Genomic DNA, 26,840 nt, shown 5'->3' with positions numbered 1-26,840 from the left:
AAAGAAGATGTGGCACATATATACAATGGAATATTACTCAGCCATAAAAAGAAACGAAATTGAGTTATTTGTAGTGAGGTGGATGGACCTAGAGTCTGTCATACAGAGTGAAGTAAGTCAGAAAGAGAAAAACAAATACTGTAGGAGGAAAACAATTTTCACTGGAACATCCAGGATGGCTTGATGGAAGGAGCCAGTTATCAGCTCCTCTCTGCGAGGCAGAGAAGGGCATCCAGGCTCAGGGGGCAGATGAGTTAGGTTGACTAACCTGCCTTACTGGGCGTGCACCTCTGAGCGCAGGGCAGTGGTGTCCAGTCACTGGAGTGTGGGCCTGGGAGGACTAGACGGAAGGTGATTCTGTAAAGGCAGTTGAAGCCAGATGGTGTCAATTTTCAACTGTAAAATTCGTTTGGACTTTTAAATACCGGCTGTGAGGAAATAGCTTAGGTATTCTTTTTGTTCTTCCCACTATCCTGTTTACTATCTAGGAATGTGAGCTTCATACTCTTATTTGACAGAGAACTTTAACCGTTTATATTTTTTTAAAAAATGGGTTTTTTCCAACTCAAACTGTGTTTGCCATCTAGCGATTAATCCATGCCATTACAACACCCTGGTTCAGATTCCTCATTTCTCAACACTGCGGTTAAAGCTCATAGGCCTCCAGACTCTGTTCTTCTGTTGGCCGTGGCTTCTGTCTCAAACTGCACTTTCCCTGTGCCCTGACATGTACAGTATGTTGGCATCAGAGACCTCAGTAATGAAATCTGACCCCTCTGAGAGTAGTAATAATATTGACCTGAAAGAAAAACGTAGCTGTTTAGAAGACAATGCACCTTAGAAATTAAGTAGTACAAAAAGTTTAAGTAGGTTCCGATTTGAAAATTAACCTGTAGCAGCATCTTCGTGTGAATGCAGACTTCTCACATAAACTGGCGAGATTCTGACCATAAGGGATACCACAGTCATCTCCAGACTTTCTCTTCTTCCTGTGTGTTTTCTAGAGATAAGGATATTAACAGTCTAGCCTCCAAAGAGGCGATACCTATTTGAACATTATTCTCCAAATTTCTGACTTTCTGAATGCAGATCAAAGTTAAGAGCCACACTTTCTGCTTCTGTTTCTTTTCTTTCAAAAGCTGTTGTTAATCAGTTGGGACAGCAGATCAAGAAATATTGTGTTATGTCTACAGGAGATTTAAAACTCAACATCAGTCATTCAAAATTCTTGACAGGCCCAGGGTAACATTTTGCATCTGAAGCAGAGTTTTCAGAGATGAATCAGAGTTTCTAAACAATGCTGATTTCTGCATTGGAAAATATACTGGGTCCAATATCTTTTTTTGCCCCTGAGATTTAGGCTGTGAGAGCTCATTTACTCAGTAATTACTAACTGAATGCCTACTATTTGCTGGACTCTGAGCTCGGTACTGTGGCTATAACTTGTTATACATAAAACAGTTAGGATAACGTCTTTTTCAAAACTTTATTATAACCCCTCCACCTCCCATGGGATCCAAGCAAGACTTTTTTACAGTGAATTTTGTCCTAGGAAGGATTGTGCTATAGAAAGATAGTGGGTGCAATTCCCACTTTACTGCCAAGTTCAGCTTATTTTTCAGGTTGTTATGAACGGTTAGCCTGGATAACAGTTTCTGGCCTTTAATCCAACAGCATCCCCTTCCCTGCCAAAGCCTGGAACGTGACAGAAAGTATTGTAGGAAGCCATTCACTCAATCTCCAAAACCATGTGAACTGCTTGACTGTCATTTTAAACTGTTACTGTGTCTTTTTGTGTGTGCGTGTGTGCAACTCTTTCCATCTGATTTTGCAGGGAAAGCCAGAGATACCGGGTTTATGTTGTGTTACCACTTCTGCCAGGTTTTGAAGGAGACATTTCAACCGGTGGAGGAAATGCTCTACAGGCAATAATGCACTTCAACTACAGGTGCCAAAGTTATAAAATCCTCTATTTACAGCTTTCAATCAGTTATGCATGTAAGCTGGCGAAAGCAATGGAAATGTTTCTCCACATCTATTCAGTGGAGCATTGAACAGATGGACACTTTGCTTTATTTTACTTTTGAATCTTGGCCTGTTTACTAGTTGATAAAATTCAAATAGAGCCTAAAATCATAAATGGTAGGCCTAGGACACATGGCACGTATAAAAGAACTAAAATATTAGTGTCTCTTTTATACTCATTGCCTATCACATATATAGAGTGCTTGTCTCCATTTATGAGGTGTATATATACACACAATATATATGAATATAAAAAAGACTAATATTTTTGTTCTTTAATATATATTAATATATTATAAATGGAGACAAGGACTTTATATAGATACAGATATGAAGTCCTTTATACATAATTAATTTTTAAAGATAATTTTTAAATTATCTTTAAGCCGCCAAATAGTTATTGAGCTTTCCATATTCTTTGCAGTAAGTAGATGAAAGAAAAAAATTAAATGCTTAAAATGGTATGATTTGCACATATTGGTTTATGATTTTTCTACGCAGCAATCCTTCAGCAAGGTTGGTAATAATAGTCTCTGCCAGTAAGTGAAGCATAAAGATTCTTTCCTGTCTCCTGGAATTTTAATTGTTTTCCCTACCATCACTTTGTTAAAATTTTAGGGAACGTGGTAAGTCCTGTTCTCAATATTCTAAAAAGCAGAGTTTCCATATTCACTCAAAAAGGCACATGAGACTTCAGACTTGGCCAGTGGAAGATTATGAGGGGGTGGTGAGAGGTGCTAGCTGGTGGGTGGGTGTAGAGAGGTGCTGTAGAAAGTGATGGAAAGGCCCCCCTGATGTTCTTTTTGGGTCACTTAGCTGAGAAGAGGTAAATGGACAGGCCTGGCATGAATCCAGCTCCCAATTATAAGCTCTGTGACCTGAGGCACAAAAGAGCCCTACTCAGGATCACACTTAATAAGTCAAAGCAAGGACTAGCGCCTGGATATTTTCTTTTAATATCCCCTGTTCGTCAGAACCACCTGTAGTTTCCCACCTTTCTAATCAAATTCTTTTGTGGGGGAGGGACAAATGAAGTCTTGCCCCAAACCCCCAGTGTGTAAAGCAGATAAGGGTTCAGGGCCTTGGTCAAATTGGGGCTGGGGGCTTAGATGCCCTCTTGCTTGAGTCCCCCTCCCTAGAGGCACCTCCTCAAGATCTAAGGTCCTCCAGGCACAGTTTGAGCGCACCACTGTGGTGGAAATCTTTTTTTTTTAACCCCCTTGCTTCTTTCTGACTTTTTAAGCTTGTATCTTTCTGTCTGCCAGGGTTTCAAGTAACGTGTTTTGTTTCATCTGGGGTAATTTTGCCTCATTACAGTATGAGAAAACTTTAACTGTGCTTTGGTCTATACACTTGGATTGAAGATTTGCCTGTTTCTAATATTATCTGATTTATAACATGGCAAACAAAGCTTTTCAAGTATTTAAGGCACTGACATAATGTTTAATTGGATTTTATCCACTTCCTTTGCCATGCTAACATTATTTTTGGAATATTGTCGATTGTAATTATTTTCTGTAACTATTTTCTTGGGTTTGAACCAACTGAATGAAATAACATGCTTCGCTTTTGTTCAGCAACCAAAACTATAACCTTTTATTATGCAAAAACATCTCTATTTTCTGGCATCATCTTTAATAATATCAGCATTTCCCAGGCATAACTGTACTTTTAATTACTTTCACAGAGCAAGCAGATGGAACGTAGAATTTTTTGTCTTGTCGGTCTTTATAATTCATCGACTATTATCAGAGTCTTGAGCAGCAAAATCATTAGTAGAGGCAGCTGTTTGAGACTAAATTTTTCACTTTTAAGGGGTTTTCTGACTTTACAGAGACAGCTCAGGTATAATAGTTTCCTTAATTCCAGATTACTCTGCTAAGTTTGCCCTTTTCACCTCTGAAAGTAATATGATTCTGTAAGTATTCTTATCTATTGTGGCATTCTAAGTTTATCTTTGTAGTCACCACATTTTCTAAGTGGGAAAGCTCATTCATAACCCATCTTTTAAAAATAGCATCTCTTTCTGAAATCTAAGATCAATTTTATAACTTTTCCATTTACTCACTTCAAAATAACTTGCCCCATCAATAACATTACAGAAGTGACATTCATATGTTTTTTTGGCTTTTAAAAAATCTATGTAGCATCTTCTCATAAAAGCACTTGCTCTATTTTTACTTGGATTAGGACTCTACCCCACAGATATTTGCAATTGAAACCTTTGAAACCTCTATAATTATTTCTTTCCTTTACATATGCTCAGAACCATGTGCAGAGGAGAAAATTCCATCCTTGGACAATTAAAAGCAGAGAGTAAGTAACTGCTTTTCTTTTCCTCCATGGTTGTTTTTGGTGACATATCAGTGATTATTAATGTTTTCACAGTGTGGTTATAGGACTCTTCACAAAAGGTAGCCCACAAAATGCTTAACAGAAATAAATTACTTATTCTCATTAAATTGTCCAAACAGATGTTCAAATGAAGACATCACAGCATGAGCTGCATAGGTGTTAAAAATGAGAGTATGTTTACAATTTTTTATAATTTATTTTTATTTATTTATAATAATTGTTTTGATAAGAAGTGGAATTTGTAAGGCACTTCAAAATGACCCCATGTGTATCTTCTCCTGCGATCCTTCACCACAGTCCTGGGAAGTAAGCAGGAAGGTGTCATCCCTGCTTTAAAGATGAGGACACAGTCAACATCTATATACGTGGCCTCCTACAGATGCAGAAGTCCCAGGGTTCTCACATACTGTCATATTTAGGGAGGAAAACTAATTATACCATTTTAACACCATAACACTTGACTAAATCTTCAAGGGTATTATACTGGAGGTAAGTAAATAAGAAAAAAAAACCACAGTAATACCTTTTACTCCTGAAATTCTTCACATTTTCAAAGGCACTTTCTCAGATATCTTAATTGATCCTTCCACATAGTTCTTAGCTACAGTACATTGTAATTGTGGGTTTACTTACCCATATCTCTGTGAACTGACTCTAAGTTTAGCACATAGTAGGTACTCAATAATCTTTTATACCCTGAACAGTAGGTACAGAAAATTCCACAAGAACTAAGCTGAAGAAAGAACCCAATTTGTCTGACCTCCAGTTCATATCGGGTTAAGATTGTGAAAATTTGTAGGTCACATTTAAAAGACTAGATTTTTATCCAGAAAAAGACAAGATATGGTGTTGGATGCCACTGATCACTGATTGAACTCATCAAAGTGGTGTTTATATCAAAGCTCACTGACTGATGGCAGGTGAGAGAAAATGGTGCCTTGGGAATGGATAGAAAGGTTATGTATGGATAAAACTGTGAAGGAGCATTTGAGGGGATATGGGAGCAGAAGAGTAAGGGAAGGGTCAGATAATCCTAAGAGTTTCAACTCAACTCATCAGGAGGATGGAGCTGCCACAGGAAGGTCTGAAAAGTCAGGAGGAGCCACCGCAATCATATGATGCCATGTGGTGTGGCATTCACATATGCTATACACCTCAATTGAGGTTTTTGAAAATTTTATTTTACACTGGGAGCCTCCTAAACGTGGTGCACTGGGTGATGTATCAGAATGTGGGGAGAAAAAAATTAGGCCTTCCATGTATGTATATTTTTCCTTAAAAATAAAGAATTAGGGGCTTCCCTGGTGGCGCAGTGGTTGAGAGTCCGCCTGCCGATGCAGGGGACATGGGTTCGTGCCCTGGTCTGGGAAGATCCCACATGCCGCAGAGCGGCTAGGCCCGTGAGCCATGGCCGCTGAGCCTGCGCATCCAGAGCCTGTGGTCCAGAACGGGAGAGGCCACAACAGTGAGAGGCCCGCGTACCACCAAAAAATAAATAAATAAATAAATAAATAAATAAATAATTAGGACATTAGCAGGAATGGTATAGTAAGGATCCCCCCAAATCCATTCCTACATAAAAGCAACAAAAACACTAACAAAAATTTTCAAAAATCAACTTTTTCAGCACTCTGGAAATTAACCAAGGGCATGTAACAATCTGTTTATTCGAGAAAGACAGCAGAATCTTGGTAAAAGCAGCAAGCTTTTTAATTTGCCATATGCCCATCCCCTTCTCCTCATTCCACAGTAGCCTTGAAAACCAACTCCTCATCACTGTGAAAGAAAACCAACAGCCTAGCAGGCCCTGGAAGGAGCCAAATGGGTTTGAAGTTCCCATCCCCCAACAATTCTCAGAGAATTGTCCTAATTTGACCTGACAGTTTAAAAGACTTTAAAATGGCTAGTTTAACTATGTTCAAAAAACCAAAGGCAACAAATCTAAAGACTAAAGAGGTCTAAAACAATTGCTCCCCAAATAGAGAGTATAAAAAAATAGAATTTTTTAATTTAAAATTTTTATTAATTTTTTTACATATAAAGAACCAAGGGCTTCCCTGGTGGCACAGTGGTTGCGCGTCCGCCTGCCGATGCAGGGGAACCGGGTTCGCGCACCGGTCTGGGAGGATCCCACATGCCGCGGAGCGGCTGGGCCCGTGGGCCATGGCAGCTGGGCCTGCGCGTCCGGAGCCTGTGCTCCGCAGCGGGAGAGGCCACAGCGGTGTGAGTCCCGCGTACCACAAAAAAAAAAAAAAAAAAAAGAACCAAATATGAATTCTGGAGTTGAAAAGTATAATAACTGAAATGAAATGTACATTGGAAGACTCAGTAGCAGATTGGAGTAGGCAGATGAATCAACAAACTTGAAGATAGGTCAATTGAGATTATCCAATCAGAGGACCAGAAAGAAAAAAGAATGCAGAAAAATGAATAGGGCATTTAGAACAGCCAAAACAATCTTGAATAAGAACAAATTGGAGGACTCATGATCCCAATTTCAGAACTTACTATAAACCTACAGGACTAAAACCAGTGTGGTACTGATGTAAGGATAGACCTATAGATCACAGGAATAGAACTGAGAATCCAGAAATAAACTCTTATGATTATGGTCCCTTGAATTTCAACAAGGGTTCCAGGACAATTCAATGGAGAAAGAATAATCTTTTCAGCAAATGGTGATGGAACAACTGTATATTCACATGCAAAACAGTGAAGATGGACCTCTATCTCACACCACATACAAAAAATAAGTCAAAATGGATAAGACCTAAAATGTAAAAACTGAAACTATAAAACTCTTAGAAGAAAACATGGGCAAAAAGCATTATGACCTTGGATTAAGCACACGTTTCTTGGGTTTATAACAAAAATATAAAAATGGATAAATTGGATTTCATCAAACATAAAAGCTTTTGTGCTCCAATGGACACTATCAAGGAACTAGGAAAAAATGACAGAATGGGAGAAAATGTTTGCAAATCATATCTCTGATAAGGGATTCATATCCTGAATATACAAAAGAACATTTACAAGTCAACAATAAAAAAATAATCCAACTTAAAAATGAGCCAAGGATCTAAATAGACATTTCTCCAAAGAAGATACACAAATGGCCAATAAGCATATAAAAGATGCTCAACATAATTAATCATTAGAGAAATTCAAATAAGAGTCACAAGATACAACTTCATATCCACTAAGATGGCTATAATTTAAAACATAAAAGAGATAATTATGAGAATATGAAGATATTGGAACCCTCATACGTTGCTGCTGGTAATTCAAAATGGTGTGGGCGCTTTGGAAAGCAGTTTGGTAATTCCCTAAAAGTTAAACATAGAGTTACCATATGGCTCAGCAATTCTCCATAGAATATACCCAAGAGAACTGAAAACATATGTTCACACAAAAACTTGCACATGAATATTTCTAGCAGCATTATTCACTATAGCCAAAAGGTGTAAACAACTCAAGTATCCATTAATGGGTGAATGAAGAAACAAAATGTGTATATCTGTACAATGGAATATTATTTAAATCTAAAAAGGAATGTACTGATCCATGTTACAACATGGATGAACCTTGAAAATATTATGCATTGTGAAAAGAAGCAAGACACAAAAGGCCACATATTGTATAATTCCATTTTTATTCAATGTTTTTAGTAGGCAAATCCCTGGGGGCAGGACAGTAGATTAGTCATTGCCAGGGTCTGGGGAGAAAGTAGAATGGGGAGTGACTTCTAATGGGTATGACATTTCTTTTCGGAGTAATTAAAATGTCTTAAAATTGGATAGTGGTAATGATTGTACAGCTTTGTGAATATACTTTTTAAAAAAAACACTGAATTGAATGCTTTAAAGAGGTGAATTTTATGGCATATGGATTTTTAAATGATTTGGAAGTTTAAAAATAATGAATAAAGCTTTTAGGACTACATAATTTTAAACTTATCTATTGGTATGTGGTATTCAGTGATTTTTCACTAATGGTCTCCTCAATCTAAAAAATCTTAGAAAGAACTTTGGACATAAGACATGTACATCACCAATAATAAATAATTTCAGGGACTTACCTTGTGGTCCAATGGTAAAGAATCCACCTTCCAATGCAGGGGACACCAGTTCGATCCCTAGTCTGGGAACTAAGATCTCACATGTCGCAGGGCAACTAAGCCCTCACGCCACAACTATTGAGCTCACGTGCCTCAAAGAGAGAGCCCGCGTGCCACAAACTACAGAGCCCAACGCCTTCTGGAACTCGCGCACCACAACTAGAGAGAGAAAACCCACACACCGCAACTAGAGAGAAGCCCAAGCGCTGCAACGAAGAGACCGCGCCTTAACGAAAAGATCCTGCATGCCTCAACGAAGATTCCGTGTGCCACAACTAAGAGCCAACACAGCCAAAAAATTAAGGAAAATAAATAAATTAATAATAATAATAATAATAAATACTTTTTTATCCAGGACATAGATTTACCAGAGTATTACCCTATCTCTATTTTCTAACAGTTTAAAATTAAACTGATAGTGAATGAGTAAGTTTCTAAAAGATATAGTGATTAAAAACAAAATCAGGAAAGCCATTCAGTAATAACAGTGACTAGTAAATATGCAAAGGTGAGGTTATAGGAGAATAAAAAGTCAGAACAAGCCTAATATTTAGTTTCTCAACCATAACAATGTCCTGAACTTATTATAAAGCATTTTCTTTGGCTCTGGACCCTTTTCCTGCCTCTGCCTATTCTGGGGAAAAATTGGATTTTAACATAAGAAGTAATTTCAATGTAATTTAACGTAAGAAGTAATTTCAATGTTAAGCCCTCTTATGAAAAGAGTTCCCAGTACCCTGGGAACAAGTCAAAATCACGCATCTCAGTGGGGAAAATGTTCACTGAACATGGAAGAACAGATTAACTACATAATGCCCCTTTTTGAAGTACAATGTTGTATTGTTGGTTTTGTTTTTGTAAATGTATAGTGGGTTTTAAATACATGAACTAACTAATCTCTAATTGGATAGAGAGCTGTAGTTTTTAGAAATAACAAAACTGCTGCTACGAATATGTTAAAATTCCTGAAAAGAAAACCAGCTGCGATTAGTGTATGATTTTCTGATACACTAATCTTCAGGGATTTAGTGTTTAATTTAAAGCACTTCTTTATTATTTTTATAATTGTTGTGAATTATGGCATTTTAGCAGCCAATTTTGTATAATTTAACACACGGTCTAGAGGTATTCAATCAGGATTAGAAACATACATATAGGAAGTGCTTGTTTAAGCAGCAAAAGCCTGTAACAACTCTTCAAGTCCTTTCACAAAGTGTCCTTAAAAACATAGAGTCTATTGTATCAAATTTCTCATCTTTCGAGCTATCGATACATATGCACCAACGTTCACAACAAATATGTCTTAGGGGCCTATATAAACCTCCAGATTCTCACATACCTCCATAGCATGTAAGTTGGAACCCCTCATGACTCTTTTCTATCTATTGCTTCTTATTAATACCTGTCATGCTCCTGGCTTTCTTATATTTTCTTCAGAAGGAACTGTTTCAGTATATCCTCACACCAAAAGTTAACATCACCAACTTTGTACCTGTTACTCGTTGAGCCAGTTTCCTTCACAGAATAAAGTACAGTCAGACCTCTGTATCTGCAGGTTCCCCATCCACACATTCAACCAACCACAGATCGAAAATATTTGAAAAGGAAAAAAAAAAAAAAAACCCAGAAATTTCCCAAAGGCAAAACTTGAATTTGCCATGTGCAGGCAACTATTTGCATAGCATTTACATGGTATTAGGTATTATAAGTAATCGAGAGATGATTTAAAGTGTACAGGAGGATGTGAGTAGATCATACGCAAATGCTATACCATTTTATATAAGGGACTTGAGTAGGGCAGATTTTGTTATCCTTGGGGGTCCTGGAACCAGTATCCTGCGGGTACTGAAGGACAACTGTACTGGCCAAAGTAATTTCTCAGTTTTATTTGTCTTCTTCTCACTAGAGTGTGTGGTGGATCCATTCACCTCATTTGACAGGCCACACTTTAATTCATCAAAATGTCTGCTTTCTGGCTTGGAACCTTTGTTTTTCTTCTGATCCCTGTGACTGGTACTCACCCTTAGCTTTCTTCTTAAAGGCATTTTTCATAAAGAAATAAAGATTTTTTTACCACTTCACAAGAGCTATTTTGGGGACTTCGTTGGTGGTGCAGTGGACAGAAATCCGCCTGCCAATGCTGGGGGCGTGGGTTTGATCCCTGGTCCGGGAACTAAACCCGTGTGCCACAACTACTGAGCCTGAACTCTAGAGCCCACGAGGCACAACTGCTGAGCCTGGGCGCCACAACTGCTGACGCCCACATGCCTAGAGCCCGTGCTCCACAAGAGAAGCCACCACAATGAGAAGCCCGCGCACCGCAATGAAGACCCAACGCAGCCAAAAATAAATAAATTTAAATCTAAAACAAAACAAAACAAAACAAAAACGCAGCCAAAAATAAATAAAATTAAATCTAAAACAAAACAAAACAAAACAAAAAATCCTTAAAAAAAAAGTTATTTTGTAGCAAGGATGAAGGAGTAGGTATGGACTGTGGGCTGTGAGGCTCGCCCACTAGTTGGAGTGTTGCTGAGACTCTCCAGACCTGCTGTGAAATGGCACAAATCTGTGCCTTAGGAAATTACAAGTTATTATGTCTTAAGCTTTCAGGCTGCTAACAGCCAGTCAGTATCGTTAATCTTTAAAAAATATTTTTAAATAATTTCAAACTTGCGGAAGAATTTCCAGAACTGCCATATACCCTTCATCCTGATTTCCCAAATGTTAATAATTTGCCTTCTTTGCTTTATCATTCTCTCCAGATAGATAGATAGATAGGCAGACAGACAGATGGATGGGTTTTTTCCCTCTGAACCATTTGACAATAAGTTGCAGCCATGGTGCTCATTTACTCCTAAATATATGTGTGTTTCTGAAAAAGCAGGACATTTTTAAAGCAACTGTAGTTCAATATAGAAATTAATGAAATTAACATTGATATAATACTATTATCTTGTTTGCAGACCTTTTTGAAATGTTGCCAATTGTCTTACTAATTAAGGTCCTTTATAGCAAAAGGGGGGGAAATGTTTTGTGTGTGTGTGTGGCCCAGGCTTCAATCAACAACATGTGTTGTATGTATCTTTATTTTCCTTTAATCTGAAATAATCCCTCAATCTTTTTTTTTTTTTGGAGGATGGGAGGACTTTCATGGTCTTGGTATGTTTGAAGAGTACAGTTATATTTTGTAGAATAGCCCTCAGTTTCGGTATATCCATTGTTTCCTCGTGATTAGATTCAGGTTATGCGTTTTCAGCAAGAATGTCACAGAAGTGATGTGCCCTTCATGTACCATGTCAGGAGGAACATGGTGTTGATTTGCCCCATTACTGGTTATATTCACTTTGATCACTTAGGGAAGGTGGGATCTGCCAGGTTTCTCCACTATAAAATTACCATTTTTCCCTTTGTAATTAAATATTTCGTGGGAAAACACTTTGAGTCTATATAGTAAATATTCTGCTTCTTTTTTTTTTTTTTTTTGTGGTATGCGGGCCTCCCTCCGTTGCGGCCTCTCCCGTTGCGGAGCACAGGCTCCGGACGCGCAGGCTCAGCGGCCATGGCTCACGGGCCCAGCCGCTCCGCGGCACGTGGGATCCTCCCAGACCGGGGCGCGAACCCGGTTCCCCTGCATCGGCAGGCGGACGCGCAAACACTGCGCCACCAGGGAAGCCCTGTTCTGCTTCTTATCAAACATTCACCCACTGGTTTTAGCATATATTAATGATTCTTCCTGGATCAATTATTACACTATGGTTCAGTTATTATTACTATATTTTTAAACGTTGATTTTTTAGTTCCATTGCTTCTTCTATATTTATTACTTTCTTCTAAATTTCTTAGTTGCAATTCTACTATAAGAAAGTTTTCCCTTCTTCCCCACTTATGCATTTATTCATGTGTGGACCTGTGGATTCTTATGTTATTCAGTGGGTAATAATTTTGATGATCAGCTTGCACAGATTTGGCCAGTGAGGGCCTTTTTAAGCTTGCTCCTATGTTCTTTGGACACGTTCCCATCAGCCTTTTTTTCTTACTGGCACAAGAGTTCCAGACCCATCTTGTATATTCCCAGAGCTAGCCCTGCAATCAACCATTTCTCCAAGAAACCTAGGTTCTTTTAGTGGAAATTGGCATTTAGAAACCAAATTCTGGGTGCTAGATATGATCATTACTACTGGGATATTACTGCTTTAGGCCTTTTGTATACACATTATCTATTATATATCTATCTATCTGTCTATTTACCTATCTATCTACCTATCCATCTATCTACCTATTAACTATCTGTCTCCATACTGATACTTATAATTCCAGTCCCATGCCACAGGATTCCTTCTATTATCTCTAATATGTATACCTCCTCAATCTTAGAATACATGAAAATCTGTAGTCCATACTATGAAAAATAAATCTCATTAGAATTCAGTATTTGTTTACAGTTCTTGTTGTCTTTAGCCTAGAGTATATGCTCAAAAACCAGTGTTGAAAATTTACTTGGATTATGTTATTAATTTGAAATACAGTTAGGTTCATTGCTTTAATTTGTATTTCATTTTAGGCTTTTTTTTTTCTCTTTCTTGATTAAGTGTGTGTAACAGACTTCCAATAGTCAGAACTATACAAAAGCCGTGCATAGACAAGTGCCACTCCGCTATACTTCCTTTCAGTTTCTTCCCCACCCATCTTTTCCACCCTATTCCACTCATCCCCTATTGGTAACCAATTTTGTCAGTTTCTAAGTTATTCTTGCTGTGTTTCTTTTTGTACAAATGAGCAGATGCATGTATATTTTCTTATTTCTCCCAATCTCTTTCATAAGAAGAGCATACCACATATTTTCTTGTGCATTTGTTTTTTCATTTAACACTACATCCTGGAAATCACTCCATATCAGTTCATAGAGATTTTCATTCCTTTTTAGCTCTGCATAGTCTCCCATGTATAGATTTGCCATAGTTGATTCAATCATTCTCCTCTGTATGAACATTTAGGTTGTTTTCAATGTTTTTCAATTACAATTATGCAATTGATAACTTTGTGCATATATGTTCTTATTTGTTGGAAGTGTATATTTAGGATAAGTTTCTAGAGTGGGAATGCTAGGTCAGTAGGTAAACACATAGGTGGTTTTGTTAGATATTGCCAAATTCCCCTCCAAGTTTGCACCAATTTGCATTCTCACCACCAATGTAAGAGAGAGCTTACTTCAACCCAGTCTCACCAATAGAATGTGTTATCTTACTTTTTTTTTTTGCCCAATCTCATAGGTTAAAAAATGGTTTCTCAGTGTGGTTTTAATTTGCATTTCTGTTATTGTGAGTGAGAATGTATGCCTTTTCAAATGTATCTTTTCGTGTGTGTGAATTGTCTGTTCATGTCTTTTGCCTATTTTTCTGTCAAGACTTTGATCTTTTTCTCCCTTCAGTTATTGAGTTCTTTATATGTTCAGACTCAGTTCTTTGTCTGTAATGTATACTGCAAATACGTTCTTCGTCTTTGTCATTTGTCTTTTGTTTTTGCTTATTGTGTTTTGTGTCATGCAAATATGTTTTTTTAAATTTAGCCAACATTATTGATCTTTTCTTTTATTGGCTCTAGATACTTACAAGCCTTCCCTGCACTCAGGTTACCAGGAATTCACCCTGTTTTCTTCTAACACTTGTATGGTTTCATATGCTTACATTTTCATCTCTGATTTATTTGCAGTTCTTATGATTGCTGGGAGAAATGTATATAATTTTTATCTTTTTCAAATAGCTATGCAATTGTACTAGCACCTTTCATTTAAAAATTCTAGTCCTTTATGTAAAAAGCTCTTTTCCTAGAGATGCAGCCTTTATCATATGCAAAATTTCCATACCTACTTGGGTCTGTTTCTGGACTTCCTATTCCATTCAGTGGTTTGGCTGTCTATTTATGTAACAGTTCTACACTGTTTTAATTATACAGAACTTTGTAGTATGTGTTAATATAAAATATGGGAAGGTTTATTTGTATATGGAGGAACCTCTGTATATTACCTATGAACAAACTTCTTTCCAATATACCTAAATTTAATAGATACACTAACATCAGCAGTAAAATAGAAAACATCAGTAATACATGGAAACGTCAGTAAATGAAACATGAACTACCATTGGTTCTACTAGTATGCTTCAGATTCTTTTAAAAATTTATGTTCTCTTTCTATAAGAATCTAAGATGGTTTGGTTCCACTCCATTTGTTCTTAGTATCAGACTTTGCTTATCCAGGGCGATTGCTATGTGGGAGAGGGACCATAAAATCTCATGACTAACACTCATGCCAGGGTAATGAATATGGGTTGGTTTGATATGGAATGCATTTCTTCTTATCACATAAATGACCCTCACATGATGAGAGGACAACATTTTAAAGTACAAACCTAGTACTGCTTGCTCTGAAGAAAATTCTCCAAAGTCAAATGTCCTTAGGATTCTTTCCTAATTTTAGTGATTTAGAAGGAGGAGTGTTATTTAATTGCCAACACTCTTACTTACCCAAAGTCTGCAAAATTTATCTGCTGCTTTGCGCTGGATATGCTGCAAAGTATGTGTACATCAGATAGTTTGGGCTCACATCTTGCATCTGATTTAAACAGCGGCAGGTGTCAACCAAGACAGATGCAAATGTCACACTGAAATCTTGGGTTATCTACTGCAGCTATACTTTATCACTCTTCAGTAGTTGCTCACCAAATCGTTAAAATAAAATGTTCATATTTGAATTTATCTTTGGATTACCTCAGCATAAGGAATTCTTAGAAATCACTTCAGTATGATATTTTAAAATTGTATCTCCCTTCATATTAACAATATAAAACTCTTCAGAAAGCAAAAATAGATCATAGATGTAGTCTGAAATTATACACACACACATACACATATACACACACACGCACACACATACATATATTTTACAATCTATTCTTAATCTGTTTATGTGGTATATTTGTTTTGAAAGACAGTAAAATTTAAGGTGCCGTTATTGAGCTTGGTCATATTAATTTTAGTGATTTCTTATTTAATTTACAGTCGGCAATCAGTGGATAAATTACATATCCTTCTGTGGTCTTAGAACACACGCAGAGCTTGAAGGAAACCTAGTCACTGAGCTTGTCTATGTCCACAGCAAGTTGCTAATTGCTGATGACAACACTGTTATTATTGGTAAGTACTTGGTCTCTAATTGTATTCCTTGTTAGTTGACTTACCTCATGCAACAATCTTTCTTTTTATTCCTCTAAAGCTTCCTTTGCAGTTGAAAGGGACAGTCACACAGTTATCTAAAACATTTCAGAAGCAATCTTTTTTGCTTATGTCCTGTCTCATCCCTGCTTTTATCTATGAAGTAACAGAGGCACGGAACAATCAAATGGCCATCGTGTAAATTACAGTGTCCAGAGACAGCAATTTAACCCAGCAGTGCAATAGTCAGCCTGCTCTCATTAATTCTTTATTATTCCCTTATTTTTATTTTGAATCCAAGTACCTAGACTTCTGGACTTGGAAGGAGGAGATGTGGGGAGGGAAATGTGTCACAAATGAGTACCTCGTGGTAATTTGTACGTGCGCACATCACACCCACCTAAGCATTACCACAGATCTGAAGTTTTGCAAGAGTTAGGATCGGAAGGGTATTAAAATATTGCTGCCTCTGTGCTTACCATTTTTTCCCTGGAGTCAATGTTTTGGATGTTATTAATCAGAGTGCAGGGCAGACCAGCTTTGTTGGGGGCGGGAGTGAGGTGGAAATTGTATAGTAATGATATGATGTAGTCCTAGACTAAGGTCTGCAGTCTGTTCCTGCAGTCCTCGCCCCACTGACAGATTCGGGAGAGTTACTGGTTGTACATTCTACCCAGATTAGATCTTGACCAGAGGGGTGGGTTTGCAGCTTCATTCTTGTATACACCTGAAAAGCTTCATTTTCCCACCATTGAATTGGTTTGCCTTCTAATATCATGTTACACGAACACTGAAAGGCCAGGAGGAGAAATAGAGTATTAATAACCAGCCAGATAAATGAATTGACAAAGGTGGGGGGATGTTACTTAGAGATATGCTGTGTCCCACTATTGGGAATTCCACTCATCCATTTTAAATAAAATGTAGTTTCTCAGCTATAATAAGATACTTAACTATTCTTGAAGAAATTAAGTGTCATGGGGTGTTTTGAAAAATTTTGGCAGTAAATATGCCTTTTCCATGTCTATCCTCCACTGAGAAAAGAAAAAAAAATCTCATACCTAGGAGTAATGAGACTGTCTTGTCTGGAAGATGATTTGAAAAGAAAAAGTAGTTCAGAAGCCAGAAAATGTATAGACCACAGTGTGGTGATACATATATATGTGTGTGTACACACGCACACATTCTTTTAATACTTATCGGGCATTTAAGAAAAATATCTTGTGTCTTCAAGTTCTTGCTCAATAGGGATCAAAGCTCTTTAAGGATTTATTTCCTCCCTTACTTCCCCCAATATACAAGTTTTCTCTTATTTCCCACAAGCTATTCTGGTCTTGCTCTTCAGAAGCCAATCTCAGAATATTTTTATATTAAATTTGGCAATGACAATAAGGAAAGGAAAAATATTGATTTTGCTGAAATGAAAAAACAAACAAAGCCAGATAAAATTCAGTTGATCTCTTCAGCAAGATTTCAGAACTCTTGAAGTAAAAATTGACAGATGTAAATATTTTCCTTTTAAAGGTCATTTTGACCTTCAGCCTGCTTTACTTTACATCAAGTATAAATGCAAAGTAGTTTTCAGTATCTGAGCTAACAGTTAAACAGATTTGTAGAGTTTTTTAGTTGACTTATTTTCTTGAAAGGTCTCTGACCCCTCAAAGGCTACAGTTTATTTAGGCTAGCAATAACTGATCCATTTTGCACATCGTTCTTACCGACTTTCTTGAAACTGAAGATGTGGCCTTGGGAGTATGACGAGGTCTCACTTGCTAGTCTTTAGAGGCTGCACTTCTTTTTCTCCTTCCCCAAGGGCAGAACACATTTCCCCCGTGGAAAATCCACAGGTACTTTTGTTCTTTTTATCTCAGTGGAAACTCTAGGAGAAGCAGGCTTGTTATTGCTGCTCTCAGATATCTGGCCTGTTTTCATAACACAGACAGAGAACAATGTTTAAAATTCTCAAAGAGGAACTTGAGAAGTTAGAGTGACAATGTTTTACAGGTGTTAAGCAAGTAGTTGAGAGCTTAAAAGGAATTAAAGTAACCTGTGATTAAATTTTCTAAGATGGCAGACTTATGCCAGAATTATTGAATAATTGATGTAAGAAAAATGACTAATGGTTTATCCTCATTTTTTTTCCTCACAAGGAAATACTTGGTTTCTCACATTGAGATCTCTTTTATGTGTACCTTTAATTATCTCTTACCCCTGGTGGCCCTGTTGGTCCCGAAATCTGTGACCAAGTCCAGTTTTCTAATTCATCTTACTGGCACTTAACAGAACTAACATTTATTTGCTTTCCTAAACAAAACAAGGCTATCCTTAAATAGAATTTAAGTCTATCCTGTTGACTAAGTGAAACTATGTTTTTTAGTATTCACTAATCCATTGCACAACACAATAGGGAGATACAAAACATGATCACACAGTGCCACTGCCCTACACAGCTCATGGACTACAGGGGAGGCAGGTATTCTTTCCACTAAACACCAGAAACATCTGGATGGATATTGATGAACTGGCGCGAGAAGGTCCCGAGATGGTCAGCGAAGGTGGGTATGTGGGAAACTATGGAGAGAGAATGAATATCAGTGCTTAAGGGGCAGGCTCGAGAGCAGCTGTTGAGAGTCTGTAGTTGAAAGGCCACCCCAGTAAAGAGCGAGTCCCATGGGTCTCAACCCTGGCTGCCTTAGGATTGCCTGGTGGCTTTTTTTTTGGTGGGCTATCCTTTTTTAATTAAGGTATTATATATAGTAAATTGCACAGACCTTAAGTGTACAGCTTAATGAATATTCACATATGTTTACATTCATGTAACCACCACCCAGAACAAGATACAGAATATTTCCATCACTCTGACAGGTGTCTTCCTGTCTCCACTCAGTCAGTCAGCCCCTAAAATATTTTCACTGTCACCACAGAACAATTTTGAACACAGATGAGTTTCAGTTCAGAGAAATGAAACTATCATTTAGGCGGAAGATTATTCACGTCTGCAATTTACTTTCAAATAGATTCCCCCCACCCCGAAGATGGTTTAATTGATAGATAAAGGGATGGAGTGGTATTAGGGGAAAATATTAATGCCTGGTTCCTACTTCCAGAAATTCTGACTCATTGGTCTGGTTTGAGACCCAGGCATCAAGGTTTTTTTGCTTTTTGTTTTTTATTTTGGCACCAATATCTTTTGAAAGCTTCCTAGGTGATGCTGCTGTGTAGTCAAGCTGAGAACTCCCAAACTGGAGGCACAGGAAACACAAGTGGGTAGAAAGTACTGAGTAGCCCACTGAGGCGCAATTGAAGAATCAGTTTTACTTTAAGACAAATAAGCTAAAACAGGGTAGAGTTTGTGTGTTAGTTGTCTATTACTGCTGTAACAAATGACCACAAACTTACTGGCTTAAATCAGCACAAATTTATTATCTAACCATTCTATAGGTTAGAAGTTCAACATGGGTCTCACTGGGCTAAAATCAGGGTATCAGCAGGGCTGTGTTCCCTTCTGGAGGCTGTAAAGATGCATCCATTTCCTTGTCTTTTCCAGCTTCTCCAGGTTTCCCACATTCCTTGGTTTATGGCTCCCTTCCTCCATCTTTGAAGGCAGCAGTGTTAGATCTCTCTGAAAGTTCTCAAAGTGTCAACCCATTCTTCTGTAACCACATCTCTCTCTGAATCCCCTTTACTTTTAAAGACTCTTGTGATTATACTGGGTCCACTTGAATAATCCTGGATAATCTCCTTATTTTTAAGGTCAGCTGATTAGCACCCTTAATTCCACCTCCACCAGCAGCCTTAATTCCCCTTTGCCATGTAATATAACATATTCACAGGCTTTGGGAATTAGGACATGGTCATCTTTGGGAGCCATTATTCTGCCTACCACAGAAGAATTCACAATTTCTGAAACAGGACATTTTAAAAAAGCAAAACCACAAAGGAAATGACAGATAAGTCCAACTGCATTAAAATTCAGAACTTTATTCATTAAACATGCTATAAATAGAATAAAAAGATAAACCACAAACTAAAAAAAGGAATTTGCAGTACAGTTAATATTCAAAACATATAAAAAACTCCTTAAATCAATAAGGAAAGACAGTATCTGAAGAAAGATGGGCAAAGGAATTGTATAGGAACGTCCCCAAAGAGGACATACCTGAGGCCCATAAGCATATGAAACATGTTCATCCTCATTAATATAATAAAGAGACAAAGAACAGGTTTTCAAAATACCAATTGGCAAAAATTAAAAATTGGACAATCCAAGTATTGACAGCACTGAGGAACACCAGGGACTCCGCTCTTGCATACAGAGCCCAGGTAAACTCCCACATGTGTACACCAGGAAACATACACAACTATGCAGAACATAATTGTATATTATAGCAAAACTCTGGAAACAACCCAAACATCCGTCAACAGTAGAATGAAAAAATAAGTTTGGGGGTGCTCATTCAAGGAAAATAATGCATTACAATCATGCACAGATAAATCCCAAAGACATGATTTTGAATGAAAGAAGCAAATCTCCAAAGATTATCTTCTATATGATTCCACTTATGCAAATTAAAAATAAGCCAAAAGTAAACTTTTTTTGTTTAGGAAAACATCATCAGAGCATGATGAACACAAAATTCTATACAAATTCTCTCTTAGGAAGGGAAGATCTTTCATGGGAAGACAGCTGAGGGCTTCTGGGATGTGGTAATGTTCTGTTTTTCAGCTTGGGTGATAAATTCAGTGATTTTCTAAAATTATTACCTAAGTTGGACTTATAAGTTTTCATATACTGTTTTCTATTTTGCTATATTATATACTGTTTAAAAAGTTCCTAATAGCGGACTTAGAAAAGGTCATTTTCCAAAAATTATCAAGGCAATGTCCTAATAAACCAAGGGATTGCAGTTACCATAAAAAGTAGTACATGAATACAGAGCATATTTCTTGTAAACAGTTAAAACTCTAAGGACTCATAGAGAGTAAAAGGTCAAAATTCCCCTTTGTCTCCCTCTCTTTGCCAGAAGGTACTCACCACTCTTACCCTTCAGTGTGCATCTTTCTAGAGGTCACTTGCCCTCTCTTCTTCCTAGTATGTTCTATAGAAATGGGTTAATACTATACCTGCTGTTCTGAATTTGATTTTCAGAATATGGGAATGTTTAACAACAAGAAGGGAGGTAACATTTACATCTATCAATATCTCATTTTTGGTATCTCATTTATTAAATTCATCTGAAATTTTCTCTTCCCTTTCTTCACATTCCTATTAAGTAGTAGCCAACTCACTTAACCAGTGTGGTCGAGAGTCAGTGCTCTGGGAAACTCCAGATGGGCCCTGGAAGTACAAGAACCACACCCTCTAAGAATTCCATCTCAGAATGTCAGGAATGCAGTCCTCCCCTGGCAATGGGAGGGAGTCAGAGAGGACTGGTGTGAAAGTGTGTGTGTGTGTGTGTGTGTGTGTGTGTGTGTGTGTCTTTCCAGGAAGCTCACATCCCCAGTCTCCCTGACGCTGAAGAGCAGCTATGTCCTCCCAATTCGGCAGCCCCGGCCTGAGAGTGGCCTCTGCTGGGGCCCTGTGGTAGTGATGTCCCAAAGCAGCACTGTGGAGTCCTTACTCCTTGCGCCTGACAATTGATTCACCCAGAGAGGAGGCTTCTCTGATACAAACGCTACATGCCAGCAAGTCTTCCCTTCCTATGGCAATGTTCTCTAGTGCACATATTCTCGAGGTAACAAGTATCTGATAATAATGCCAGTAATAATTAGCATTTGTGGGGCAGTTTATAGATCAGTAAGTGCTTTCACATGGTCTTACTTAATTTTTACAACAACCCTACAAGGTCTGTATTATGATCTCGATTTATAAAAGATCAAATTAAAGCTGAGAAAGATTAAATGACTTTGCCCAAATTAATGCTGGGCCACATGTTAAGCCCAAAGACATGGCTACAAATTTTATAGTGTAATTAAAGTGTAAGTGTATGTATAAAGGTTGATTTGTTGCTAACAAAACAGAGTTTCAAAGGTGGGGCCCACCTTACGGCGCTCTAATGGTGCTCCCAACTTTCTGTGAGGTGCTCCATCCTTTCTGTCACCCAGAGTCCCTACGGGACACTGTCCCATCCACAGTTATCATAGAGTTGTGTATTAACTATGTGACCATATTGTAGCAAATGGCAGTAAAGACTCTTCAGGAAGAGCCAGCTTCCTCTCATGTCCAACATCCCACCATCTGGGCTCTGGGTAGGGCTGCTAACACCTTACACCCTGATGGTCCACATCACAGATGGTAGCCCAAGCTTGTGTTCAACCTCACTCTTCTTCTCCCTGTCTGCAGAAGCAGTGGAGTGTGGGACTAGGGCAAGAGGAGCAAGAAGAAAAAAAGAGTCAGGCCCCTTTTGTAGTTTGTAGGACACCTCAAGGATTCAAAAGTGTGGATCCACGATGATTAATGCAGAAAATGTAGCAAGGTTTTTGAATACACAGCAGAGGAGCGCAGGAAGTGCAGGTTGAACTAATATTCGAATACTTGCCCTTCACATGTGAAAGTCAGCATTCTCAGCTCGTTTGGATTTAAAAATAGAATGGAGGGAAGTTGATACAGAAGCTGTTGGCATGCCACACAAGTGAGGCAAGAGAATGAAAACCCAAAGCCACTAATGATAATCTGTATTTGGGAGTGGAGTATATTGCTTGTGAAGGTCCACTTGTGTTTTGAGATTTATAATTATGTGACCATGAGTTAAAGTCTACAGAGTTTGATTCTTACGTATGAAACCTTACTGCACTGAGCTGGTAAGTGTTCTTGTTTCTTTGGGTGCCTAATGACTATATCAGTTAGAATCCTTTGAGTCACAAGATAGAAAATTCAGCTAGAAGTATGTGAAACAATAAGGGAAATGTATTACTTCACATAACAGAAAATAAGAAGGTTCTAGGGTTGGCTAGCTCAGTGACTTAAAGACCCAGAGTCTTTCTTCTTTCTGCTCTGCCATGTTCAACTTGTCTGTTTGTCCCTTGGTTACAAAGTGGCTGCAGCAGCTCCCACAATCATGTTCTCATGCAACCCTTCAAGCCAGAGTATCCAAAGACTGGAAGTGACACCATCTTATTCTTCTGTCTATTTATAAGAAAGAGAAAAACTTTCTCAGAAGCCCCTGGCAGATTTGCCTTATGTTGCATTGATTAGAATCATGACAAGTGCCCATTTCTAAGCCAATCACTGGCAAAAACAATGAAATGACCATGACTGGCCTTAGACTGATCAAGATTTACCCCTGGGTTAGGGAGCGCCCTGCCTTCCTAGAGCACACAGCATCTCTTGATACCTGAACAAAATTAGGGGTTTTTTAGCAAGGAAGAATTGAGTCTAGAGAGCAAATGAGTGTCTGCCAGGACAAGAGAATTGTTCAATTTCACTGTTTCTCCTTATAGGCTCTGCCAACATAAACGACCGAAGCATGCTGGGAAAACGGGACAGTGAAATGGCTGTCATTGTGCAGGACACGGAGACGGTCCCTTCAGTAATGGATGAAAAAGAGTACCAAGCTGGCCACTTTGCCCTAGGACTTCGGCTGCAGTGCTTTCGGTGGGTCTCGGAAGCTGGGTCTCCCTCACATAATCCCGCTGCAGTGGGCAATGGAATCCAGCCCAGCCTCTGGCCCTTAGCACACATGCCATCTCCAGGTTCTTCTTTGTCCAAAACAGCATGAACCATGCCAGTCGTATACACAATGGCTCTGTGTGGGGCATAAAAATTTCCTGTTTGAACAGCTTTTATTATTTTTATGTGTAATGGAGAAAACTAGCATTTTAAATCTATTCATTGATTTAGGACCAGGTCAAACCATCTAGTGTCTATTTCAGTTTTTTTATAGTGAGTCCATTTTTAGAAATTGAAATAGTTCCAGCGATAAAGGATATGATAAAAATTACTAAAGGAGAAAGCTAGCGACTACTAGTGTTAATTTTTTCTTTTTTTTTCGGTACGCGGGCCTCTCACTGTTGTGGCCTCTCCCGTTGCGGAGCGCAGGCTCCGGACGCGCAGGCTCAGCGGCCATGGCTCACGGGCCCAGCATGTGGGATCTTCCCAGACCGGGGCACGAACCCGTGTCCCCTGCATCGGCAGGCGGACTCTCAACCACTGCGCCACCAGGGAAGCCCCTAGTGTTAAATTAAATGTGGAAACTTCATTTCTCAGATTTAAGATGACTCCAGACATGGAAGATTCCTGATCTTCTGCAAGAAGATGTGAATTTTAAACAAACCTGTGACCCAACAGAGAGAGCAGTGGGCTAAGTAGCAGGGGTTGTGTGTCCCTAAATAAGTCCTTCATTCAGTTCAGTGTTACTGAGAACTTTCCTGGGCGGGGCTCTAACTGGCCCCATCCCAGCCCCTGTAGTTCAGTCTCAGTTGTCAGAGTGATCCTTCGAGAACCTAACTCAGGTCCTGTCACTCCTGTGTTCAACCAATCCTCAGTGCCTTCTTATCTCTCTCTTTTTTTTTTTTTCAAATGGCTTCTTATCTATCTCCTGTCCCTCTCCCCCAGCCCACTGAAGACACACTGAGCTCCCCACAGTCTGTGGAACACACCCTGACCACTCTCCCACCTGTAGGCTTTTGCAGGAAGTCCACAATTATAAGATTCTAGAACTATATTGGCCAGGATGGGATTTCAGTGTGGCTGCTCTGGTGAGATAGAGCCAAGTGTCCCCGATTAAGGGTGGTATTTTAAGCTATTTGATGAAAGGCACTGCACAGATACTGTTGTGGTGCTGTTGTTTTAACCCTTCCAGTGTTAATGGTCGCTTCTGAAAACTGGCTCACTTGCAAATGGGCACAAAACCAGCACTTCCCTCCTGCAAATGCTGGTGGCCCTTACCTCCTACCTCACTCCCGACTCTGGCTTTTTTTTCCTAATAAATTTTACAACTAGTTTATTATCCCTTATTTAGCCAATATTCCATCTTTATTGCATAGCATATGTATTAGAGTTAAGCATTTATTTTTTTTTAACATCTTTATTGGAGTATAATTGCTCTACAATGGTGTGTTAGTTTCTGCTGTGTAACAAAGTGTATCAGCTATACATAGATCCCCATATCCACTCCCTCTTGCGTCTCCCTCCCTATCCCACCCCTCTAGGCAGTCACAAAGCACGGAGCTGAACTCCCTGTGCTATGCGGCTGCTTCCCACTAGCTATCCACCCTACGTTTGGCTTTTGAGGACCAAGCTTCAGTTCCCGAGGCATCCCTTCTACTCCCTCTGCCGCAGGAGCACAGCCAATCCATCCCTCAAAATTTGACTGTCAGGCCTTCCCTGGTGGCGCAGTGGTTGAGAGTCCGCCAGCCGATGCAGGGGACACGGGTTCGTGCCCTGGTCCGGGAAGATCCCACATGCCGCGGAGCGGCTGGGCCCGTGAGCCATGGCCGCTGGGCCTGCGTGTCCGGAGCCTGTGCTCCGCAACGGGAGAGGCCACAACAGTGAGAGGCCCGAGTACAGCAAAAAAAAAAAAAAAAAAAAAAAAAAATTTGACTGTCAGACCTTCTCACAGTTTTTATTGCTGTATTTATCGCCTTTGTTACTAATTGTTTTGTCAGTAAGGTTTTGGTTTTTGGTTTTTTTTAGACCATTGATATTTTAATTGGCTTCTAATGTTAATTTGTTTTGTTTAGCAGGGGAGAGTTTAAGATTAGCAACCCATTGTTAATCAACCCATTGATTGCCTACTGCAGCTCATATAAGGAAACAAATATTTCCTCCTGTAAGCTAGAAATAAATGTCACACCTTTTCAGTTCCATGAGAACTTAAGTATTCTCTTTAAAGGCGTAGCCTCCTTTATAACTTTCTAAATGTATAATAATTATAGAGGGAGAGGGTTCTGATTACAATATATTTTTCATTGTAGAAAATTTGGCAAACAGAAAAGCAATAAGGAAATTAAATTTATCTATAATCCCACCACCCAGTGCTAACAATTTTAACATTTGATGTATATATCATTCCCCTTTTTTTCTATACATAAATATTCACTACTGTATTTCTTTTTAAAACATAATTAGGATCTTGCAGTTCTACAAAGTCCTTTATTATTTAAATAATGTTACACACACTTTTCCATGTCATTGCGTTCTTCTATAACATTTAATGGCTGCATTGTATTACATTGTTTGAGCCCACCATAATTCCTTCAACCAAAACCTCATTGATGGGCAGATTTTTCGCTGATATAAAACAGTGGGTATAACATTTAACGGCTGCATTGTATTACATTGTTTGAGCCCGCCATAATTCCATAAACCAAACCCTCATTGATAGGCAGATTTTTCGCTGATATAAAAAAGTGGGTATTGTTGTAGATAGTATCTTGCTTACCTTCTTAGTTGTTTCCTTAACTAAATCCTAACTATAGGATTTCTAGCCAAAGGAAGTGTGCAATTTCCTTTGCCCTCTGAGTTCTATTATTATCTTTGCCGATTTGTTGGGTTTCAAATGGAGTTTCATTATTTTAATTTGCAATTTGAGGTTTTAAAAATTATTAACCATTTGTAATTGTTCTTTTGCAAATTGTCTAGACTATTCATGACCTTTGCCCATTTTGTTGGAATGTTTCACTTTCTTTTAATAATTTATCAGTAATTTAAGTAAATAAGAGCCTAATTTCTTTCTCCCATTTGTTGCAAAGCTGATTTGCTAATTGCCTTTTAATCATATTTAGAGTATTTGGGGGAACCATCAATTCTTATTAATCAAATCTATCAGTTTTTTTCTTTTCCCCCCTTTTTAAAAATATGCTTAGAATAGCTTCCCCAAGATAAAATGTTTACTTATATTTTCTTCTAATGCCCATTTGATATTACTTTTACATTTAACATCTGCAATTTATTTTTTTAAATGTTTTAATAAATTTATCTATTTATTTATTTATTTAGGCTGTGCTGGGTCTTCGTTGCTGCTCTCGGGCTATCTCTACTTGTGGCAAGCGGGGCCACTCTTCGTTGCAGTGCGTGGGCTTCTCGTTGCGGTGGCTTCTCTTGTTGCAGAGCACAGGCTCTAGGCACGTGGGCTTCAGTAGTTGTGGCACGTGGGCTTCAGTAGCTGTGGCTCGCGGGCTCTAGAGCACG

At 38.5% G+C, this 26,840-nt stretch overlaps 1 protein-coding gene across 1 annotated transcript in view; it reads left to right on the top strand.

Moving 5' to 3' along the window:
- The window catches only part of PLD1 (phospholipase D1), a 216,740-nt gene that overhangs the window by 177,653 nt on the left and 12,247 nt on the right, over positions 1–26,840 (top strand). The window contains exons 22-25 of the mRNA XM_024124338.3: positions 1,835–1,948; positions 4,292–4,341; positions 15,557–15,691; positions 23,150–23,303. Of these exons, the coding sequence (XP_023980106.1) occupies positions 1,835–1,948; positions 4,292–4,341; positions 15,557–15,691; positions 23,150–23,303 (453 nt within the window). The remainder of the gene's footprint in view (positions 1–1,834; positions 1,949–4,291; positions 4,342–15,556; positions 15,692–23,149; positions 23,304–26,840) is intronic.

Source organism: Physeter macrocephalus, chromosome 1, assembly GCF_002837175.3.
Source record: "Physeter macrocephalus isolate SW-GA chromosome 1, ASM283717v5, whole genome shotgun sequence".
Taxonomy (NCBI): Eukaryota; Metazoa; Chordata; class Mammalia; order Artiodactyla; family Physeteridae; genus Physeter; species Physeter macrocephalus.
The sequence above is the reverse complement of the archived record's forward strand: the minus strand, read 5'-3'. Positions and strand labels throughout refer to the sequence as shown.